The sequence below is a fragment of the Crinia signifera genome, chromosome 2, assembly GCF_055691185.1.
Source record: "Crinia signifera chromosome 2, ASM5569118v1, whole genome shotgun sequence".
Taxonomy (NCBI): Eukaryota; Metazoa; Chordata; class Amphibia; order Anura; family Myobatrachidae; genus Crinia; species Crinia signifera.
In genome coordinates, this window is record NC_139218.1 from 218,372,088 (window position 1) to 218,396,963 (window position 24,876).

At 41.9% G+C, this 24,876-nt stretch overlaps 1 protein-coding gene across 4 annotated transcripts in view; it reads left to right on the plus strand.

Annotated features, from left to right (window-relative positions):
* Nucleotides 1-24,876, plus strand: part of BCAS3 (BCAS3 microtubule associated cell migration factor) — a 1,098,472-nt gene that overhangs the window by 492,945 nt on the left and 580,651 nt on the right. For 2 of the 4 annotated variants that reach the window (XM_083173740.1, XM_083173742.1), the window contains exon 17: nt 12,368-12,412. The exons of the other annotated variants lie outside the window; for them this stretch is intronic. In XM_083173740.1, coding sequence (XP_083029866.1) covers nt 12,368-12,412 — 45 coding nt within the window. The remainder of the gene's footprint in view (nt 1-12,367; nt 12,413-24,876) is intronic. 4 annotated transcript variants of the gene reach the window in all.

Below are 24,876 nucleotides of genomic sequence, written 5' to 3' on the forward strand. Positions count from 1 at the left end.
GAGGTGTGGATGTCTCTGGACCTATGTCAGAGCTGCCTGTAGCTGGAGACTGGAAGGTTTGATGCAGTTCCTCCTCATAATACATGTGAGACATTGTGGAATGATGGATGGATTAGCCAGAATCTGACTAGCACCTTTGACTAACCTAGACCCAGAACAGGGGTGCAGAGTCTTAGCTCACCAGTGGTCTTCTCCAGGGATTCCCGCAAGGGGATTTGGGTTTCGCTGTACCCGGCAGTCCAAATTTGTCCACCAAACTGGGTCACATAGGCTGAGGCTAGAAACTGGAATAACTGAAATCAGGAGTAGTGATTGGAACAGATGGTAAGTATTATTGGACTGAAACCGATGGTTACAAAGTATTACACTAGAGCAGATGGCGTGTATTGTTGGACTGGAACTGATGGTGAGTACTATCTCACTTGAACTGATAGTGAAGATTATGGGACTTGAACCAATGGTGTTCTGCAATGGGATTGTAGTGCTGACTGGGCTGGAACAGGAATAAGGACACTATAGCACTGACCAGGCATAATTAGAATGATGACACTAGGTGATTCCCAGGCAGTGTAGATGGAAATGCAGTTACATCTAGAAACTCGTAGGACTACAAAGTAGTAATTGGATACCCAGAGGAGCTTAAAGCTCACACAATGAGCTTTGTGACTTATGGTGCTGGCAACCTGTGTCTTAGAGAACTGGGAGATTTATGTCTGTAGATGACACTGGATTGGCTGGAAGGGTCAGCCGACACTTAGGCTGCATGGAATTGGTTAGAGACTGGTCAGCTGACACTAAGGAGAGTAATGTGAAGAGCCTGCAGGCACAACCACTCTGTGATTACTGTGGTCATGCAAACAGCATGCTATCAGACTGCCAGAGCATGCTGGACCCTTACGAGTATCTTAATAGGGCAGAAACAATGCTGCTTCTGGGCAGCAACCATTGGGGCTGTGACACATACTAACAATTCACATTGTCTACAGGGCAATAATGTGTGAGTGGCACCTTGGCCTGGTGCTCAGGGCCTTGGGGGTGGCACCCCTCTTGTCCATCTGCCCCTGCATCTGGCTAGCTGGGTGCTTGGAACAGCACCCTGTGGCTAATTGTACAGCTACAGTGCTCTGTGCACACACCCTGCAGTGTGTAGAACTGCCTGAAGTGTCCTTTCAGCTTTCCATACTTCGGCCTTCACCCCATCGCGTGACATCACTGGTTGGGGCAGAAGCCCAAAGCGTGATTACTCACGCCCTTTCAAAATGTATCTTATCTTAGCAATTATTCTTAACAGGAAAACCCTATTATAGTACATATGCTTTCATAGAAAACAGATCTTAAAAATGGGCATTATGTGGATTTCATTTTATGCCGGAAAAATGTATACCCAAAAACCAGCCCACTGCATTTGTACAACAATGTACAGTATTTAACAGTTAGTAAACTTATGAGAATGTCCCACTTTCTGAACTTTAACTCAGTTAAAAATAAAGTGATGCATACATAGCTCTCTTCATATAAGAAGAAAGAAAATAGGAAGATTGTGATCTTGTGGGTTAAGATCTTATGGTTTTAATTTTTCCCATCTTATGTACTATTTGTTCCAAACATACTTTATATCTGTTTGACATTTTCTTTTGAGGCACCAGTTAATGTATGCCAGAATCTTTTAGTTTAAAAAGGACGAAAAATTACTTATAACAATACTAGAAATCACTTGAGACCGAAGAACTGTTTTAAGGTGCCTATACACTATACAATTATTGTATACAATTGGTACTAGATAGCATTGCATAGGTTTCGCAATGCGATGAGATGAGCTCATTACACATTATTACCCACACCGTAATGCCTAGTAGACATTATGCCACATACTGTAATGCTTAAGTAACTTTACGCCACACACCTTAATGCCCATTGCACATGCCACACATCATAATGCTTAATTCACTTTTATGCCACACCGTAATACTCAATACACATTATGCTACACACAATAATGCTTTAGGGTAACGCTATACATCAAATGGCGTAATTATACATTTTGCACACCCCCATGGCATTTTAGTGCCACTTTCACATAATGCACCCTGTAGTGCTGTTTACATGCATAATACTCAGTGTGACAGACGCAGGCCCTTTAGCGTCTTTCCTCTGGCAGTGGCCGGGGCGCAGGGTCTCTGTAATGCTCTCAGACAGAGACTCTCCGCCTTTGATGCAGACGGGTGGGCAGCATCCAGAGTTTGGTGCCGGGTGCCCTGCTACTATTCAGTGCCCGGAGCTTGCGCTCCGCAAGCTCCACCCTCGCTACGCCCCTGTGTGTAACACATGCTTTTTTGAGCTGTGTGATGAGATGTGTGACGGGAGCATGCATCTCATCGCACCCAGCAATTGTACTGTGTATGAGAGTCAAAGAGCCAAAACAAATAATAATAATAAACACAAATGGAAAGTGTATAGATATATGCATTAATTTAATACCCCTTTCAAACATTAGCCATTGCTCTGACATGTCTCTGGCCTGGGTTTTTGAATGCGGCTTCAGCTAAGGGACCCCTGGCATTCAGTGTGAGTTGTGCCCTGGTGACTGCAGGTGAGGTCAGTTGTACATGCAGTCAAGTTATTTCAGCACAACCTGGGTCTAAAAACCCTGGTAGCACCATTCATGCTACACGTGACCTAAATCGGTCATGGGAATATCCCTTTTACCAAGTAGGGTGGTGGACCCAGGACATTCAAACCAGGTAGGGTCATACATTGCTAAGACCTGGCTTGAGCTGCAAGCCCTGGCAATATCCCAGGTCCAAAGACTATGGTATTAGTGTGGCATTCTCACCACCGAAAAGCACAACAATTTTCCAACATTTCTAAAATGCAGTGTAGAGAGAGACTGGAGAATGTGGAGCTTGAGTAAGTATACTGTATATGTATAAATACTCTGTGAGAATCTCATTTTTCACACAAGTTCTTAGGTTAGCAAGACAGGAAAGCAGGATTTTAAGGAGTGAGTAATCTTTAAGAAAGAATAGAATTTAGACGCAGTACATGACTTTGGAATATGGCTATGAATGAATGTACTGTTGGTCTTGTTGCATATGGCTTTCAATTACTAAAAGTGAAAGGAGAAGTTTCCGTTTTGCATAGCAGCCTGGATGTTGATTCCTTGAGATGTCCAGGTTGGGGTATCTGGAAGGAAGCTGGTATAGAGGGGCTTAACCACAGAGAGCGTTGATTGATTTATGGGGTTATCTTCTAGGATTGCATTGCTGAGGTCATTGAAGGGTGACATTTCGACTAGGATAGTATTGCTTACCATGTCATAAACGTAGACACCATAATTAAAAACAAGCTGCTTCTTTTAATAACTTATGTTCATTCAAACCACGAGACTGTTTCATGTAATCCTATTACATGTTTTTATTTAAAGAAAGCTAAATCCGAAGGATGCAAAAATACTCATGAAATGTGATTTAAACTATATTTATTTTTGGTTTGGGAACTGTATGTTTTTTTCCATTTCCTTGTGGAATCATGATGGTGCTTGATAAATTCTAATTTGAACTGGTGTTACCTTTAGTTATGATAATCACAGGACAGAGCAGTTGCCCCTGTAGCAGTGGAGACTGCAATACAGAAGTACATTAGATAAATAAATTGGGCAAGACACACACTTAGGGGTTTATTCTGGTTGATTCGCAAGGCTGTGAATTTGCAAACCCCTGCCTTGCAAATGGTGGCCTGGCCACATAAACATCCATTCGCAACCTGCGGGGGAACACCCACATCATTCGATGGTCGCCGACCATCGAATGATGTGGAAGGCACACGCACATCTAAAGTTGCTCAGAGAAACCTTAGATGTACGTGTGCACTCTGAGGGAAGTGGGCGGGCAGCTGACATCCAGTGATGTCAGCTGCCATCCAGTGATGTCAGCTGCCCGTCCCCCCCTGCACTCGCGTCATAAGACTGCCCATAAAACGCCGGATGTTCCCATGGGCCGGCCTGCCACCGATGCCACTCTCCGCCCCCACACTTGGGTGCGTTTGTCCAGCGAACAATCTATTCGCCATGGATGCACGCACCTGGCGTTTAGACATGACCCAGCGCATGAGCCCACCATCGATGCCCTTGCTAATATTCTGGCCCGTGCAGACCAGAGTAAGGGCATTAGCCCTGTTAATTTTTTGGGATGAAAATAATGGGCTAAATTTGTGCTTTTAGTTCTATCATATTAAAGCCCTTTTTATATCCCCCCCCCCCCCCCAAAAAAAAAATTCAAATTTTCGGCGGCAAAAACACATTGTATCCAGGACAATTTTATGGCCCCATGTGTTATCGCAACATAGAAGGGCTGCTTATTGCAGATTTTGATATGCAAGCCTGGGAAACACAAAGCATAATCCCTGATAAATTCAGTCAATGTGCAATCAGCACGCTGCATTGGGGCTAGGAGTAAAGTCCTGGTGAATTTATATCAGCAACGGTAAATTACTGCTTCTAATAGGAAATGGCCCTTAGTCTATAGAAATACAAAATACCATGTAAATATACATTATTTTGAAATACAAATCTAGCACACAGTATTTATTAAGGAGCTAGGGTAATGTAAAATACTAATATTGGTAATGGGGTTTTATAACAACTCTAGGGTATGATGTACAGGGTGATTCAAAAGTCCCAGTACACCTTTTTGTTTCAAAAACTGTGCAGGAAAGTGGAAAACTGAATACTCCATTAACATATTTTTTATGTTTTTTTGTTGATCTGTATGGCTGCAATTTTTTTCTTTAAACGCAATTGCATCTTGGATCTGCCAACCCTCATCCATCTCTTTTATGGCATAGTTTCTCTTCATGCAAAGATACAATTTGCCACAAATTAGAAATATATAAAGGGGGGCCGTCTCTTTGTCCCTGTAAGTGGATGTTAAGTACTAGGTTTCTTTTGAGAGAAAAAGTCCTGTCTTAAACCTTTTAATTTGACAGCCTGTCCTGCTGAGATTTCTTGTTTACTATATGTACAGTGTTTGCGCGTGTCCACATACAAAGTTTTAAGTATTTTTAAGATTCAATATTTTAAGAATTACAGAAAAAACCTATATGTTTTGCATACAGTTCTAGAAATGTTGTGCTATCTAGAATGTTAGTATTAAATAGTGGGGACAATATTTCTGAAAATGTAAGGTATCATAACGCTAAACATTTCAGGAGGACAAATTGGGATTAAATTGCCACTATATGTCCAGCTACACACCCCACTGAATGAATACCATGGGGTGTATTCAATGTGGTGGCGAGGGGGGTTTGTACAACGAGGCAGGCCACCCTCGCAGTCCATCCCCCCTCGCCGTATTTAATGTTTTGACAGAATCCTCGCCATTAGAGGACGGTGAGGATCCCCTTAAATGATGAGGTTTGCCCCGCTGTTTTGATGGCTGCACTCGCCATTTCCACCTCGCTGTAAAGAACCAGCGAGTTGAAACGGCGAGTGAAGGGGAGGCCATTGAATACTCTGACGGCAAGCTATCGGCGCTGCTCAGCATCATAGCTCGCCGTCAGAGTATTCAACTCCGTCAGAGCATTGAATACACCCCCATTTGTCCAAATGTGTCAAATAGGCTGGGCTGTATGAGTAGGGAGGGGTGCGCTTTAGTGATGTCATTGCCATTGGCACGTTTAATGCTACTTAGGTTTTTTTGTTATATAAGTTCTTAAAACTACAGTATTGCTGATCAATTAAAACGATATTTTTAAATTTGGCTTCATTTGAATGGCAAATTGTGTGGCTTAAGACCTGTCCTGCAAAAGTACAGAAAACTGCCAATGAGCGAAATGGGTTTTGATTCCTTATATATTTAGTAGTTTGGTACTGCACAGAGGTACTCTGGTTTGCTGCATCAGTCCTGCATACCTCCTAACTTTTCTGATTTTCACGGGATGGTTCCGTATTATGTGGACGTGCCTGCGTCCGGCCCGGGGCCGGCAGTGTCCTGGGGGGAGGCAGTGTCAAGACTTGATGGTTTTACAGTGTTTCTGTTTGGTCCTGAGAGTTTTTTCTTTGACCCTCTTCAGTTCAGTAGTTAATGTTGATCCCTATACAAACTATATGAAATTTACATCTGACCATTAAATCCATGTAATACTGTACTTGCTAATTTAGTTTATTCTCTCAATCCAAACTCCTTTCTTTATCTTTCATTCCATTTTGTTATTTCACTTTGCTCAGTAATACTATTGCCAGCTTTCTTGCATTTCAAATACAATGGCATATATTCAATGCCGTGGGCGAGCGGTGACCGCGAGCAGGACTTTTTGCTCGCAGTCACCGCTCACCCTGTCAGTATTCAACTGACCCCCCTCATACACAAATTCCCCCTCGCTCCGTTTTTTGAGCGAGGGGGAATTTGCGAATGTGCCTCCAAAATCTGCGAGAATCGAGGCTAATTACAGCGAGTTTGCTGCACTAGCCTCGGCTCTCGCAGTTTAGGGGAATCCTCGCAGTTCTGTGACTGCGAGGATTCCCCCGGAACGTTGCATAGTGCGGGCGGCCGGCGCGGGGGTTAAACTGCGAGGATCACTGGTTTTCTGTGATCCTCGCAGTTTAACCCCCTCGCCGGCCGCTCGCACCGGCATTGAATACCTGCCATTGTCGGTTTGTTCTTTAACTGTCCTGTTTACAAAATGCATATGATTTTATTTATATGATTAGCCATTTAACTGTAACACTTTCACTTGTGAAGGTTTCTGTATCATTACAGATATCTGCTTAGATGCACTGTATGGTAGAATTCATTCTCTCTAGCTGTTGGGAAATGTACAATAATTGTTATTCTCCATGCTGTGTACAACATGTACTTGCTGTTCATAAGTGTAATAAAATTTAAATAAACCTAAATGTAATATAGGATAACTGTGTTTTAGTTTTTCTTGGTAAATGGCAGCTTTGACCATCATAATATTTGTAATACTACATTTTATCTAGATCGCATTGATTGTGACATTGGATGTTGATTGTCATAAAGAGCCATCTGGCCCTGTCAATTCTGGAAAGGGCTGCCTTGTCATTTGTGTGCAGCCATTTTGCCCAGTGCACAGAACAGACGTTCAGACAGCTCATGCAGTGGGATGATATGTATTATGTGCTGTCAAAGGCACTTTTGTAATATAGCTAGTAATATTTCATATTCAAAGCAACCGGTGAAAAATGTTACTTATCCTTGACGATATGAAAATGTACTTTACATTACTATGTGATGCTAGCTTTAGTGTAGTACTGTACATAAATGTGCACCTTTTGTGAAGTTTGTGCACTTGTATATTCCTTGTACAGCCCCTGCCTTCATTTGCACTGGCTATCAGGAAGTGAAGTCGGAAATACCTTATTTTCATGTCCAATCCAGGGGTGTGGTATGGGATCCCGACTGCCAGGTGTCAGACAGCATGGTGAACGCAAAAAAAGCCCCTTGCGGACTCGCTGCGCTCGCCAGGCTGCAGGGGACGGTGGCTCGCTACGCGAGCCACCTATTCTTTTCGCCCTCTATGGGGGTCGTGGACCCCCATGAGGGAAAATAGCGGGTCCGACACCCCAATCCAGCTCCACCACATCATTAGCCAGCCCTCAGAAAGAATTGAGAGGGGGAAGGGCTGCAACCGGCACATCTCTATAAAAAAAAAATATGTGTGTGTCTTTGTTACTGAATATTTTTTGTTGTCTTAAACCTCAACTAAATATTAGAGAAAAAGAGGTGAGTGGTTATTGTGTTGTATTTAACTGATGCTCACAATGGGCCTAATTCACATTCATTCGGAACAGGGTGAATTCGAGCCCTGACAGGGCAGGTAGCCCTGTTAGATGGCGTTTTTGAGTTGTCCCATGAAAATACTGGCCGTTCCCATGGGTATGGGGCAGTCGATGTCTGCAGCTTACCGAGCCAACCTGAATTGGGCCCAAAATCTGGTTAATCTTAAAGTAATTCTGAATCTCTTAATTGCTTGCCACCATATTTCTATAAGTCCATTCACATGCTAAGTTAATGACTTTCATTACATACCTTTCTTAAGAAACCATTACTTCTACAATAGACTTGTGTACTTATCCACTTGTATGTGTATATTGTATGGATCATGTTTTCTTTTACTTAAAAATAGACAATACCAATGATACATACAGATTTTTACTCCTAGACCTAGCAGCTATATACACCATACTATGCAAAATATACACACGATTGACATACTCTGATTAGCCTGCCAACTAAGCTAGTAATTCAATTGCATGTTAGGTCTAGTGGAGTGGGCAGAGTGGAGGAGATAAATACTTTGACTCCTTGGTCCAATGGGAGGGTGCAGGTCCTAATGATGCTATTCTATTGTAATCCCGCACTTTTATCCCCATCCCCTATGCAAACACCAGCATTTTACCGATATGGGAGCCTAATGACATGAATTGCCCAGACCGCATCATTGGGCTTTCCCTAGAGAATTGAATTTAAATGTTGGCAAGTATACATCATATTCTTATTTTAAAAAGGGTACATTTGCTCATTTCATTTGCCCACATATCTCTAACAATTAATTAATACAGTGTAGCGTCTTTATTTTCTTATTTTGATATTTTTTTTACATCTTGGGACATACAGTATAGTAAGCCATAACACATATGTCTAACTATTAGTATTTAATACACTTACACTTGTGAGGTGTTACTACATGACCATTCCTAATCCGCAATCGTAATAACCTAGATCATACTGTCATCATACTACATTCACACTGTGCCAAATTAATTTAATTTCTGTCTATACGACCATAGGACAGTTCCCTATCTATGAACAAACATGTTGATGATCCATTAATATTATTATTATTATTATTGTTAATAAAAAATAATTTAAATTAATAATATAAAATAATAATATTAACAGTTTCTTATATAGGATAGCATATTTCATTTTGTTTTGCAAATGGAACAAAAATAATAGAACTCAACTAAGCAATAACTTACATACATAGAGGTAGGAAGGCCCTGCTCGCAAGCATACAATCGATAGGGAGGATAGACCTTGCTATCCAAGGAATAAATACTGTCTGCTTTTGCATGTAGTCCACATATGTTAGACAGCTATAGTTTTAGATATCAGTTTGAACACACCTCGACAAATCTAAATCTCTCTGCACATCTTACTTCTACCCCACCTGCAGTGCAGCATGGTTTTCCCCAACTGCTTACTTTTTTGCTTTACTCAAAAAAATAATCAGGCCCAATCTTACCCTGCGGTAGAGAAGATAGACATTGTCTGTATATGGGCAGCAGACAATCACGCACATAATTACGCATAAATTATCTTTAAAATAATGATCCCTCTTTAACAGCTATGGTCTGGTAATCACCTGTGATCATCTAATGTCCAGATCTTGGGCGAGATGTAATAAGGTGCAATTTTTTTACATAGCCCCATATTGCATATGCCGTACGCAATGGGAATGTGCAATAGTAAAGGTGTGATCCAAGCTGGTCAGCCCTGGATGGGGTACCTGGTAAAGCGGGGGTCCTCCCAATAAAGGGATCTCCCTCCCCAGGCTTTAACCCTTCCAGGGTGGTGGACACCAGGCTTATTATTTTGTGGTCAAAAATAGAAATTTACTCTAACATTGGTTTGTGCTGTGGAACTACAAGTCCCAGCAAGCTTCCCTTGCATGCAGGCACTTGGGGAACCACAAGTCCATGCTTGTTCATGGAGACAGCTACATCCAATCAGGGCTGTGCTCAACCTAGCTTGGTTGAGGGAATGCCCAGTGACTGACGTATGATATATGATATGACATAGAATATGATTGCCCTCCACAATGTTGTCACAACCTACAGTTTTCTCGGTTCAGTAACACAGTTCTAGTATGTTTGATGTTGAGTATTATTCTTAATGTTCTGTATGTATTGATAGAAAGGAATTCCATCGCAAAAAGGTCTAATATTCAGCCATCTCCATAGATAACTTTTCTTTGCTAAGACTAATCAAGAACGATTATTGCATTACACGTATTGCGCAAAGTACCTTCTCCGGTTGAGGGTCTTTAAATTAAAAAAATTCTGAAAGTAAACCATTTTTTCCACAAATCTAAAACTCTTCCAACCTAAATTTTATGTTACTTTTTGTCTATTCCTTTTTTTGTGCATGGGACTTTGTATGTGTGGTCCAGCAATCAGAATATCCCAATACTGGCTGGCTAAGGGTTAACAGTCCCCTTATTAGTGTCAGCCAGTATAATTGGATGCTGAACATTTCAGTGTTAGATTTTAAATCGACACATATTAATATATAGACCTATAAATCACAATGTATTTGGTGGGCTGCACCTGATATGCATACTCCATATACCTGTAGCGATAGGTTAATTTAGCTAGTAATAACTTTTGTAATGAACTTTTAATTACCAAAACAGTTGCACAAATCTCTAATTTCCAGTTGACCTGAAAAAACAAAATCGTTATTTTCCCTCCCATTTCCTTTGATATTCTGATACCGTAAGTTTATTTCTGTGGGCTTTTGTGTATACTGTGGCATGGCATTTTTACATTTTTCGCAAAAAAATTTAAAAGTTCTGTTCAAGCTAGTTTTACACATTGGTGTTTTTTTATGGTTGGTTTCCAAAAACAAATTCCTTCTTTAATGGACAAAACCATGTGCGCTGCAGGTGGGGCTGATGTAACATGTGCAGAGAGAGTTAGATTTGGGTGGAGTGTGTTATAACTGAAATCTAAATTGCAATGTAAGAATAAAGCAACCAGTATTTACTGCACAGAAACAAAACAACTCACCCAAATGTAACTCCCTCTGCACATGTTATATTAGCCCCACCTGCAGTCCACATGGTTTTGTCCATTTAAGAAGGAATTTGCTTTTGCAAACCAACCAGAATAACCTCCATTGTTCACTCATTCATTTTTTGTGTGGAATCCATATATTAATCCACTAAAGCATGTCCTGAGATTTGCATGAGTAGTAAGAAGATGCCCATGCCATTGGCTAGCTCAGCGGCTTAGCTAAGTTTTGGGCGCCACCCATGCAAACCCCCCCAATCCCCCGCAGCCTTACCTTTCGCAGACAGTTTCTGTCTGCTGTATGGGGCGGCCATTTTGTGGTGGTCCTCAGCAGAAGAACGGAGCCGCCGGGACCAGCGAAATAGGTAAGCCTGCGGGGGATTGGGGGGAGGTGTAACTATAGCACCGCAGCACACGGCGCCCCATATGCACAGTGCCCCCCCCCCCCGCGGTGGCGGGGGCTGCGTTGCTATAGTTACACCACTGGGCTAGCTGCCACCATAGACGTGATTCAGGGGAGTGCCTGCCATACTTGCCTGCTCTCCAGGAATAGCCAGGGAGCTTCCAGAGGTTAGGTGGTGATCCCGGCGACATGAAAAAGTGGGCATGCCTCTTGGAACTGTTACCTAACCGTCCACTTACCGAATAAAGATGGCTGTTCAAGTAGCCGATGACTTGATTCACACTGAATTAATCATTGCATCCCCCCACACACACACACACTGTACAATGCCAGCATTGCGAAGTGGGGTGCATGGCTATAATCAGGGCTATTTTTGTGCAGGCTCCAGCAGGAACTGTTGCCCTTATTCTAGTTCACTCTTTCTGACAAAATATTTCTTAGATGGACAAAACCATGTGCACTGCAGGTGAGGCAGGTGTTACTTGTGCAGAGATAATTAGATTTGGGTGGGGTTTTACACCTGCCTCACCTGCAGTGCACATGGTTTTGTCCATCTAAGAAATATTTTGTCAGAAAGAGTGAACTAGAATAAGGGCCACAGTTCCTGCTGGAGCCTGCACAAAAATAGCCCTGGCTATAATGATGTTATTGTGGCCTACCTATGATGCCCCAAAATGCCAACCCACTGTCTCCCAGGGCAGACAGCCAGAAACTCATCAGCCATGCAGCCGACACAGCTAAGTATAATAGCGAGACAAGACTGGGGTTACCTGGCATATGCTGGCATACGTATGATGATAACTCCTTAACATCTCTAGACTCCTTACAATCTCACATGAAAGAGTGTTATTTCCAAAAGCTATGTCATTTGATGTCCAAATGGAGATGTAGATTGTTTGGAGGAGGGGGGGAGTGGAAGGGGGGAACTTTGGACATAGAGTTTTGCTCTTAGATGTCAAAGCTCTCTGCACCACTGATGTTATTACAATAGATGAATGATGGGTGTATGAAGTTGAATGTATTGGTGCTTGGATGCTGCAAATCAATAACTGAAATATGTATTCTGAGCACAAGAGCATGATTTCTGTAATGTACGTTGATGAGTTTTTTCTATCTAATATGTTTGCCTTTTCCCCTCCCACATGAAGACCTTACCTGTTTGGAGCAGGATGTTTTTCCATAAAAGCTCCTTGGTAAGTTCTGAATCCATCCCCAGCATGCTTATGATGAATGTTCTATTAGCTCTGGCTATAACCCACCTTTTGCATTTTGCTTGGAGGAAGAAGGTTTGATGGAGGCACCTTATTGTACATAATCACAGTGAATCATTTTCAAATATTTCTTATAATAGTATCATTTTCCAACAAATAAGCATCCTACTAAAGCTTCTACAGTATGTATATAAGAAAGGCTGAATGGCTGTGGTGGAACCTTCCTACATCAATTATAATGTGATATAGGACTAAAAATAAAAAAAAAAGTTCTAAAAATTAAAGAAGCAACCAATCAGATGCTATTATTTTCTAGGATTTAATACAGAAATTATAGGCAAAATAAAAACTGGTTGCTGTGGCAACATCAACTGTTTTCATTTTTAGAACCTTGAGAAAATATACCCCTATATGTCCAGAGAGCACATATATCCTATGAGGGTTGGGTGTAATGCAATCTTATATTTCTCAGAAGCAGGGATCCGGTGATGTCACTAAATGATGTAATTCATTGTATATGAACAATATCGTCCACCCACGGGACTGCCGATACTGTTCACAATATCGGTGGTCCTGTGGGTCATCTACTATGTACTGAGTTTAAGAGTTTATGGATTTTTTTATTATAACATGACAAGACTTGTTGTTAGCTATTTATTGTTTCACCATGTGGCACTTCCCAAAATGGCTTCCTCACAAAGTAAAACATTATGTATGTATTTATTTCTTTATTGTTTTATTATACAAAGTATTGCTACTTTGAGCTAGTTATAACTGAGCACTTGGAAAATAAATTTAATTAGATAAATAATTAGTTTTTGGTAATCTGTTTAAAATGATACCCGCTTTTGTACACCAGTTTATGCTGTTCACTTCAGACTGGCCCTGCTAAGAGTTAATTGTCTTTTACTGCTCCATTCCAGTATAAACTACTCACCTTAGCATCACTGCGTTGAACCAACAATTACATAATAAATTGTGCTTAAAAATAGTTTTCTCCCAAACAAAACAAAAGGTTTCCATTTCATACTGTACGGTAGGGCCCGGGGGTCATATCTCTTCCAGTATTGGGCCAGAGCTGCTCTCATTGCAATGAAGATGTGACAATCATGTATTTACTATGTATTTGGACTAACAGGGGACAATGGTGTAACAGTGCGAAGGAGAGGGAAGGATCAAACATATTTTAATAAAATGGCCTCTTAATCAGCACTTATTTAAAAAAATATACTTTGTATTGTATTTAATTTACAAAATCTATTAAATCATATGGTGATAAATCAATTAAAAAAACTAGTTCTTCTCATTAAAGATTTACATTAATTTAAAATGAAATAATTATAAATTCAAAAGTTGCAGTACGCAAGACTTCCCATTACTATACTATTATCATCTTACATAGCATGGTTTAGTTGTTGTTTTATGGTGCCTTAATTTTATTAATCTTGGTTGACTTTGGGCCTAGTAACTGCTTGCAAAACCTTTTTAATAAAATGTAAGTAATTGATTCTTTTGTTTTTTTGCTATTTCATCCAGTGGGCTTGTCTTGATTTAAGCATAAATGATATATTTGCATGCCACGAAGTTTCAGTGCACATACTTATTTTGCTGAATTATAGTTTTTATTTCTGCGATTTTGACTGACCACTGTACATGTGCCGAGGACAGGCATTTGTCAGCCAGCACTGATTAAAAGGCACAGATTAAAGAGTGATGTGTGCAATATGCTGGGTTTGAAATCACTGGTTCTTTCACAAGACTGCTTTGTGGTCGGTTTGATTCTTGTGGTGCCTGGTAAGGAGAAAAATAGGAGGTCTTCTAGATCATACTTAGGCATTATAGCGGAAGGGGAAAAAAAACTGCCTCACATAACACATTGTTTTCATTATGGTTTTAATAAGAGCTGTAATTATGACAGCATAGTAATGGAAATGTGACAGATTATTGCATGTTGTGCATGAGCTTTCACAGAATGTTTGCTGAGGAAGCCATCTCGTGTCCAACCGGGGGATGTGTTGGGATTGGTTCCCTGTTTAGTGGTTTGCCTGTAATGTCAGGCATAGTTGTACGCAAGCAGTGATGACGAAAGTTTAGAGTATATATTACATTTTTTACCCAAACTTTCTGTGCTGCCTAGCTTTAACTGTCCTTTGTAAAACTTTGTTATAGAAAGTAAACACATGCCAGGGACACCACAAATGGGCCATGCATTGTTCTTGGTATGAAACACATATTAAAAGCAGTTTGTGTCATACTAGTTAACAATGTGACAGTAATGTCAGCGCCAGCGGCTGTGTGTGCCCAAACGGAGCAGCACTTCAATTGCTCCGTCCGGCGGCATCTAGTGACAGCAGACTCACAAAACACTTGAATTCCCCCATAGAGGTGAGGAGCACCGTTAGCCTTTTATTATATAGGATTGGTGTGCCAAAAGGTATGATTTTATGTTATAGGGATCTATAAACAATTCACCATATCCAGCAATATATAGAATTTTATTTTGAATAGTAAAAATGCCATTTTTACATGAGATATACTAAATATGCATTGTTCGTGTTTATACTGTTTCTACTGTCATGGGTACTTGATGGTTTCAATGGTTTATATACATATATAATGCTAGTTTTGTATTGTAACCCTTAAAAGTAGATCTTTGCATTCACGCTTTATAGACAATTTGGTGCCTTTATCTTAAGCCCTTTGTTCAGTGTGTGAATATGTTTTCTGTGTTACTGTAAATGAGATGCTCTAACAAGCTACTTACTGCATGATGTTCTGTGTGCATTATGTGACCTTCACTATAGAACCTTCTACATTTTCTTCTACGGTACTTTAGGGGTAATTTAGACCTGATCGCACGGCTGCAAATTCGCACGGCGGATGATTATCGTTAGACTGAGCATGCATTCAACCCATAGTACACATGTGCAAGCCATCCTGGGATGAAAGCCTGCTACTTGTTTTGATTGCTAGCTGTATGCAAAGTGATTGACAGGGAGTAGATGTGTGTGGGTAGGAACCAGAATTTTAGGGCAGGGTGTTTGACTTCAGCTTCAGGCCAGATATGCCGTTTTCATTGCAGCCGCCTAGAAAGTCTCTGGTGATGACTGGTGCCAGCGGAAAAATCATTTAATGGCGAGCGGTTTACAAATGGTTTTAAATATTTTCGCATGGCTGTGAGTAGATTTGCAGCTGTGCACATCCATTTGCACGGTGATGACAAGCAGAATATCACTGTAGTGGGGCGGTGTCTAGCTGAACGCTGGCCGCTGTGAAATTGTGGCTGTGCGATCAGGCCTGAATCAGCCTCTATGTCTAGTACTCCTCTGTCTATGGCATGATGTGGCTCTTCTCACGTTCTATTGAGGGATTTGTCATTGTCTTCTAAACATGATTGCCAGCTGACCCTAAATTCCAGGCCTGGTTTCAGTTTTAAAATATGTCTACACTTCTTTTACTTTCTGTTATTTTTTTCTTTTTTTTTAATTTCTTCATATTAGTCAAATGCAGAGTACTTTTAGAGCCATTAAATGGATATTTAATGCAATTACTGTAATGTATTTTGTAGGAAATTTGGGGGCAGATGTATCATAGCTGCGCGATAAGCGCAGCTATGATACTTCCTGCTTCGCCTCAATAGCGAGGCGAAGCAGGAAGGGACATCGACAAGATGTATTAACATCTTGTCTGCCGAAGCGGGGGAGCGTTAACTCCCCCCTCCGGCGATGTCCCTTTCTGGAGATAGCGCATCAGTTAATACTGATGCGCTATCTCCTGTCCCCCGGCCGGCCGCACTGGGCATGCGCGGGATCTCGCTGTTCACGCGAGATCCCCAGCGCAGCCCACAGCTGACAGCAGGGACAGCGCTGTCCCTGCTGTTTAGATAGGGCTTCGCCAGCCTGATGCTGGCGAAGCCAAACCCGGCTTCGTGCGGAACGGTCAGCGATGCTGACCGTTCATACATTCGGCCTGCTATCATTTTGATAGCAGCGCCGATATGGACAGGGGCGCATAGCGCCCCTGTCTATTACCGCATCCTGGCGCCGTCATACATGGGGGAGAAGCGGTATCAGTGCACATAACGTGCGCTGATACCCCTTCTCCCCCATAACGACGGATCATACATCTGCCCCTATGTGTCTATATTAAATGCCATTTCAATAAATATTCAATAAAAATACTACATTGTGCATATTTCCCAACTGTCACAATTATTTGCATTGTGGTGGTGCAGTTGGGAGTCCCCCTGAGAAGAGCAGTGTTGAAAAGATGCCTGTGCACAGTGTCTATTCATGGAGACAGAGGTGCTGGGGGCATGGTAGCAGCTCACAGAGTGCTATCTATGCCTCCACAGTGATGGAAACAGGGGGCGTGGCTAGCGGGAGCATCATTCCCACAAAGCCATGCCCATATAGTGAGACCATGCTCCTTATTTGGGCCTGACACGGCTTTGCCACATGGGTGTCCCGATTCCCAACTCAGAAATGCTGGGAGGTAAGCATTGGGCACTTTCAATCTGTTACTGATAACCATTCTTACACACATAGCGTGAGTCTTATTGACTGTACAATTGATGTAAATAAGGCTGCGCCTACACATTGCGTTTTAGCAGGATGCAGTCGGATGGGATATTATTCAGCAGGATGCAGAAGGCTTGTGTATATATCCTCTTGAGTAAGCATCCTGCTAAACAACTCCTGTTTGACTGCATCCTGCTAAAATGCAATGTGTAGACACAGCCATAGCTCCTTCCTGCCAAACAGGTCCCTTTTAAAAGGGACCTGTCAAAAGGAATGTTTAGATTAACAAATGACATGGCAAAAAAAGGAAATGGTAACAATAATGGTAACAGTTTCTTTACTTAGTTAATATTTGAAACAAATCCACATACTGATTGAACAGCATTTTTAACGCTGTAATTTGTAACAGCTCCTGCCTGACATTGGTTGGTTGCTTATCACTCTCCATTTTTATCACTTTTGAAGCATAGTGCATCTGGCCCTAAAGCTGTTATGTATACAGACACAGTCAATATATGCATGCACACAGCCTGTTTCCCAAATACTGAACTTAATGTCATGCCTGAGCCTGGTGTGTGCCTTCCTGTACTCATGCACTCTGTCACTGCCCTGGCACTATCCCCTGTCAGTCCTTTCTTCAGTCTCACCTGTTTCTCTTGAGTCCCCACACTGCTCCCCCTAAATAGCACTAGTGATGGTGGTGGCATGTGGGATGGAGTATTCATACAGGAGATGAGCAGCAGGCTCCTTCTACCACCGAGAAAATGATTTATCTTGACGCTGAGCAGCGCTGTTTAATGTCAGTGGCTGGTGCACCAGAGGCTATTGAGATTGTCAGGGTGCTCCCTTAAGTGCAGGTTCCTGGCAGTGGCCAACTCCATTCTCTCTGGTACCACCACCAGTGTTACGCTTGCCGTTAGGCACAGGGTGATGGTAACCTGGAACCGGGAATGGGAAGTTAGGCGTGAGCCCACAGCCGGGACCGCCGGTTAGGACGGCCACAGCGAACCCTATACTAACTCTGTTGAGTACCCCGGGCAGATGACCAATCCCTGCGGGAGCTAGGCTTCACCTGTGGCCGCCGCGTTCGAAGGAGCGAGTTAGGCCCGCTCCAACCCCAATGCAGCTAGGTCTATGAATGGACAAAGGAGAAGTGATCGTCAGGGGTAACTCAAAAGGAAATACTAACTACCGGGCCTGACTGAAAGGTAACCCCTGTCTGCCGGCACCAGGCCAATAACGGGAATACGACCCAGTCGCAGACACCAGGAGAACTTAACGGGGAATCTCCAAAAGAATACAATATAATGCAAGACAGTGAATCCCCAAAACCCCCAAGCAGGAGTGGAAAGGCAGGGAAGGCCCTGCCTAGGACAGACAGGAAGGGGGAGGCAAGAACCAGGGTAAAATACAGATGGAGTCAGGTTCTGAATAAGGCCCACGGCGGGGCAGGTCCGATGCCCCAGCAGGGGAGCGGAACCAGTATGGGCACAGGCAGATCAGAGACAAAGGAGCTCGGAGGCTCCACAGAATAAACCAGGCTCCAAAGGAGCACTTACTTGACCCCCAAGATCTGCAGAGAAGCTGCACAGGTCACAGGAGAAGGCTGAGATGCTGACCTCCAACGACAGGCAGGCAGGGAGACTGGAGATCTTCCAGGAAGGGACCCAGGAGGGCTGGAGAGCGCTGGAGGATGCCAGGGACCGGGCAGGCGTATAGACACGCTATAACCGGCGTCTGTGCCCAGCAGACGCCGGCTTCTTATTTGAATTTGGCGCCGCCTGCATGACGTCAGGCGCGCCGTACGGGTGCTGCTGCCGGGCGGAAGTTCGGGGACGTTGCCTAGCAACGCCCCGACGCCCGAGCTGAGAGGGAGGCTTGGAACGCTGCAGAGCAGCGTCACCAGCCTCGCAGCCCCGCTCTCCATCCGCCGACCGTCCGGGTACTGGAGATACCGGACGGCGGCGTGTAACAACCAGTGGGTGCTGCTCCTTGACTGTACAGAATATTCTATCTCTAGCATGTGTCTGAGATTCTGGAAAGTGTTTTGCTTGACAGACTTGGATATCTTGTAATAACCTTAAACTGGGTTTCCTGTATCAATGCAATTAAGGAGCATGTATATAAATGAATTCAAATCATGGACCAATGACATGGTTTTATTACTACAGTACACCAGGTTCCCTTTCCCATCCTTTTATGCAGCAGGGCATAGAACCGTATACATTTTATTAGTGAATTGCTTAGGTTCCCTCAAATGAAAAGGCCACATTTCTTTTGGATTTTGGAAAGGTGTGAGTACACACCAGACCTACTAGCTGTTCAACTAGAAGCATCCTAGCCATCATCAAAGCTTCAGTGAATAAGGGGGAGTAAAGTGACCTTGGATTGGATAACAGTTAAGTGAGCTGGGGACACTTCAGAGGATATACTGTATACTGTATGTATGTATGTCCTAGACTTCTATTCTTTTTAGCAGTGTAGAATCAGCCTAGTTGTAGCATGTGTCACTCCAGTACAGTCTTATATCCACAGGACAATATGAACCTCAAGTACCTCTGTTTTGGACAATCCATTGTTTGCCTTCCCTCAACTATCCATTCCATCACTTTGTTGTGATATATAAACGTCCCCTGAATATTACCATCTGTGTAGAATGCCTAGCCTGAACAGTGTGTTTTTCCCTCCCAAAGTATTTAACATACAGTATCTTTCAAACCTTGTACAGAATCTTGATAGTCTGTGGCATGACTATATAAAAAGTAGTTTAAAGAGCAACCTATCAAAGAGAATTGATGAGAAAACCAGACTTTGATTCTGAGTCATTTTGGTTAAGATTTGGTTGGAAGTTCTTTGGTTATGGTAGTGGATCAGAGATGAATGCCATGAACAGGAAAACTGCCTTTCTAGATTACTTAAATCTATGATAAGCGGATTTATGATTATTCTAAAATAGTTTGAAATAGTTGCAAAATTAGCATCCATGAATTTTTTAAAAGAATTCTGGGGTAGCTGTATTATACAAGGATATGGTGTTGACGTTATATCATCTGAAGCAGGAAGCACTAGTGCCGAGATATATTAACATCTATGCTGCCAGAGAGAGGAAGTAAAAACTCCTTCCAGCAATGCCTGTACCCATCGTGAAATCTCACACCAAGCCTGTACTGCAATGGCTATGATTGGGGCCATGAAAACTGCAGGAAATCGATAGCTCTGCAGGTGTCAGAATGGTTATTGCTATTATCCAGTCTTACATGGGTACAGGCATTGCTGGAAGGAGTTTTTACTTCCTCTCTCTGGCAGCATAGATGTTAATATATCTCGGCACTAGTGCTTCCTGCTTCAGATTTGTAAAGAAGCAAAGCAGGACATAGCATAGAGGCGCTATTCATGCCACTTAAGTTTATTTAACCCTGTGCTAGTTTGGGAATGGAGACTAATTAGTAGCTATGGCAAGGCTAATCAGAGGGGAGATGATGCAGCAGGGGTTTTCAGGGGTGGAGCCAATCTGGCACATCATTAGACCCCCCCAATGATGGTAAATCCAACTAAACTTAAGTTTTGTCTTGGCATTGATTCAAGTGAAAGTGTAATAATGGCCTTTTTATTTTATATAATACAACTTGTAGTTTTTAGTTTCATAGGTCTTTGAGTACCCTATTCCATTTCAGCATTTTAACTTTAACTAGCTAGTTTTTAAGAAAAATGAATATTCCCAACAATGGTTTTATATACAGGTAAAGATTAGGTTGTCTTTATATTCATGACAACCTTATCAATGAAAAAAGTGTGTCAATGCAAGTGTCTTGTTTTCATCAGTAGCAGTGTGTAAATCTACAAGTTTGCCGAAAGTCCTGAAATTGACCTCTTGCACAATACCTCCTTGAAGTTATTTTTAGAAATGATGCCTAACCTGTCTTTTGATTTTAGCATTGGATATAATTTACAAAGTGTTGACAGTTTAAAGGGGAGTAAAGTTCAGGAGGTCACGGGCAGTACAAGTCTGCCTATAAGTCCATAATATAGAACATAAGCAATGTGGGCACACATATGAAATTCTTTAACCTGTCTGGGTTGAAGTGCTCTTACTGCCATTATGATGTTTGAAGATTTACCATGATTTAAATCACAAAATTCCTTAATTTACTAATCTAGTGTCTACATTTTCCAAGAAAACCTTTAAATCATTGTTTTAAGTGCTGTTTGGAACAAAATTAAAATGTGCAATCACATGACTTTTCCTTCCCTTTCAATATATAGTACCCTATAATAAATGTATCCCTCTGAGACCAGATACTGCATAACATCCAAATGTCCCAATTTTCACTGGACATTCCTTTTATTTGGGGAATGTCCCGCTGTCCCTCCTCTGGGCTGCAGTGTCCCACAGTGGAAGAGCAGTTGGGAATCTCCCTGTCACTCATTGCTCTGCTTAGTGGAGCAACTGTGAATAGACACTGTGCACAGTGGGGCTGGGGGCGTGGACAGCAGCTCACAGTGATGGGCATTCTCCCACAGTAATGGCAAATGGGGGAGTGGCTCACATTCGCTGCATTGTTTCATAACCATGCCCATTTGTCTAGGACAAATATACAAAACATGAACATTTGTATAGGATAATCATGGAAACTACATTGTTCATGTTAAGAAGAAACTAATTGTATCACTAGGACTTCTTATGCATGATAAAATTGAATACAAAGATTAGAATAGAAAATTACTGACTAAACTTCTTGCCATACCCTCCAGCACAACCTCTTACATAGGAAAAGGGAAGTCCCAGATTAACTGGGTGATTATTATCCACCATATGGGTATTTGATAGAGATTTATGAATCTGGGATTTAATGGCAGTACATAATGCTGCTCTGTAGATTTATCACATAGAAAAAAAATGATTCAACTTTCTTCTCCCTTTCGAGAGTAGTCCCCACCCACTCCATTCTGAAGAGATAGAATAGCTTACCCTTAAGGTGCCCATATATGGTGCGATGATCGCTCGCGTTATGTGCTGGATCGCATCGCAACGCATGCGGTTTGCGTGTAATGCGAGGGCAGTACAAAAAAATATGTGCAGCACATACTTTTTGTACTGTGCGATGAGATGCCCGCGGGAGAGCACATCACATTGCACGGTGAAAATGCACTGTGTATAGGCACCTTTAAAAAGGGGCATGGGTGGGGAGGGGGATGGGATGGAGGGGAAGGGGGGGGGGGCAGGGTGCAACCATATTTGTAGAATGGCTGTGTGTGCTGCTGCACTTACTGCCATCAACATCCTCCTTCAGCCATTACATAGAAACATAGAATTTGACGGCAGATAAGAACCATTTGGCCCATCTAGTCTGCCCCTTTTTTTACCCTTCAGGTAATCTCAACCCTTTTTAATCCTTATTTCTTTGTAAGGATATTCATATGCCTATCCCAAGCATGTTTAAATTGTTCTACTGTCTTAGCCTCTACCACCTCTGATGGGAGGCTATTCCACTTATCCACTACCCTTTCTGGGAAGTAATTCTTTCTAACATTTCCCCTGAACCTACATCCCTCCAGTTTCAGTGCATGTCCTCGTGTTCTATTACTTCTTTTCATTTGAAGAAAATTTCCCTCCTGTACTATAAAACCCTTGATATATTTGAAGATTTTTATCATGTCCCCCCTTTCCCTTCTCTGCTCCAAACTATGCATGTTAAGATCTTTTAGTCTTTCCAGGTAAGTTTTGTGATGTAGGCCATGCACCATTTTAGTTGCCCTTCTTTGTACACTCTCTAATGTATTTATATCCTTCTGAAGATATGGTCTACAGAAATGGACACAGTATTCCAGATGAGGTCGTACCAATGACCTATAAAGTGGCTTTATTACGTCTTTTTTTCTGCTACTGATTCCTCTCCGTATGCAACCAAGCATCTGACTAGCCTTCTGTATTGCTTTGCTACATTGCTTTCCTGCCTTTAAGTCACTTGAAATAGTGACTCCTAGATCTATTTCCTCCTCAGTAGTTTCCATTATAGTACCCTTGATATTATATTGAGCTTTTGGGTTTTTGAGTCCCAAGTGCATAATTTTGCATTTTTTAGCATTAAACTGTAGTTGCCATGCTCTTGACCAATTCTCAAGTTTACTTAGATCATCAGTCATTTGATTTACCCCTCCCGGTGTGTCTACTCTGTTGCATATCTTTGTGTCATCTGCAAAAAGGCATACTTTCCCTTCAATACCATTTGCAATGTCACTAACAAAGATATTAAAGAACGCTGGTCCAAGTACAGATCCCTGGGGTACTCCACTGGTAACATGTCCCTCCATAGAATGCACTCCATTTAATACAACTGTCTTTTTCCTATCCTGCAACCAGGCTCTTATCCATTTAATTGTTTTATTATCCAATCCCACACTTTATTTAGTGTTTATTAAGCAGTCTGCGATGTGGGACAGTGTCAAATGCCTTACTAAAGTCTAGATATGCCACATCTACAGCCCCCCCCCCCTTCATCTAGTATTTTGGTCACGGAGTCAAAAAAGTCACTGAGACTTGTTTGGCATGATAGTTATATGAACGTCTTGTGCGAGAATTCCAAAAATAATTTTTGTCCCCAGAAATGATGGATTAGCTGATATGACCAAAGGCTATGCATTAGATCTGATTGAGGTGTAAATCATAGGTGGGAAGTTTATTTTGAAGAAAAATAAGTAAAAGTAGGGGAGGACCCTTGCTATATATTCCTTACTAGCAAGAACATCTCCTTCAACCTTGAAACACCCCCACCACCCCCATCATCACTTTCACATGGATACTCCTACTAAGTGTACTATGTTCCCTTCCTCAATTTTGGTAATGTGCTTAAGCCTCTTTCTCTGAAAATGCTCTTGCTGTGCTGTCACCTACTAGTCAAATTCATTATTTCCTCCTACAAGCTCTGCCCTTTGGTTTGCTAAGCAGTCCTTCTTTTACTATGTTGTCTTCTCCTAATTCCTCACCCTCCGAGTCCTGACCACCCCCTCCTACCCCTCTACTTCCTCCTCTCTGCATTGGACGGTCTACCCACAGTTTCCATTATCCACGCCCTTGTCATCACTTCCTTTCATTCATGTAATCTTCTCACCTGGATACTGATCTCCCGCATATCACATTTGAGTGTCATCAACTCCACTGCCTATTTGTTCCACTGCTCAGAATCAGTTTCTGCCTACGTTTAACTCACCATCATGCATTGTTTGCATCAGTTAAGTGTTTTGTATATTTTGTACATAATTGTTCTTTGTAAAGTAATGAGTTGTATATGAGTCCTTTCTGCTCACCCATGTATTTTGTAATGTTGCTGTGCCATCCACTGTTGCACTGCTACAGAACCATTGTGGTGTCATAAAAAAAAAATAATAATAATAATAATAATTGTTAAAGTATATGTCTATACAGACATCTAGAACGACTCTGCACACATGACTCTGTTTTAATGGTGGCTGAACATCTTATGCTTCTGAAAGTCAGCATGCATTGAACATTAATATTGCATACAAATAAATTATTACGGGGGAAACAACAGTTACATTGCACCTCTTTTATACAACCATTTAAGGTACTCAAAGCAAAGACAAATATGTATTGGTATGAAAAAGTGCATTTCAGTTGTTCCTCACAAATGACTAATTCCTGTTCATGACAAACACTTAAATCTCCACTTTCTAAATTACATATCCATTACCTTGAATAGGAAAGAAAAGACCCGGGAATTCATAATTTAATATAGTGTTCCAATGGAAACATTCCAAAATGAAATGCATTTTATGATCCCATCTACCCTTTTAATGCCGTGGTGTGTCCCAACACTCGGCTGACACATAAGCATGTAACAATGATTGATTACATGGAACACCTCAGCATCATTGTGTGATGATTCATAATGCTTTTATATCCTTTCT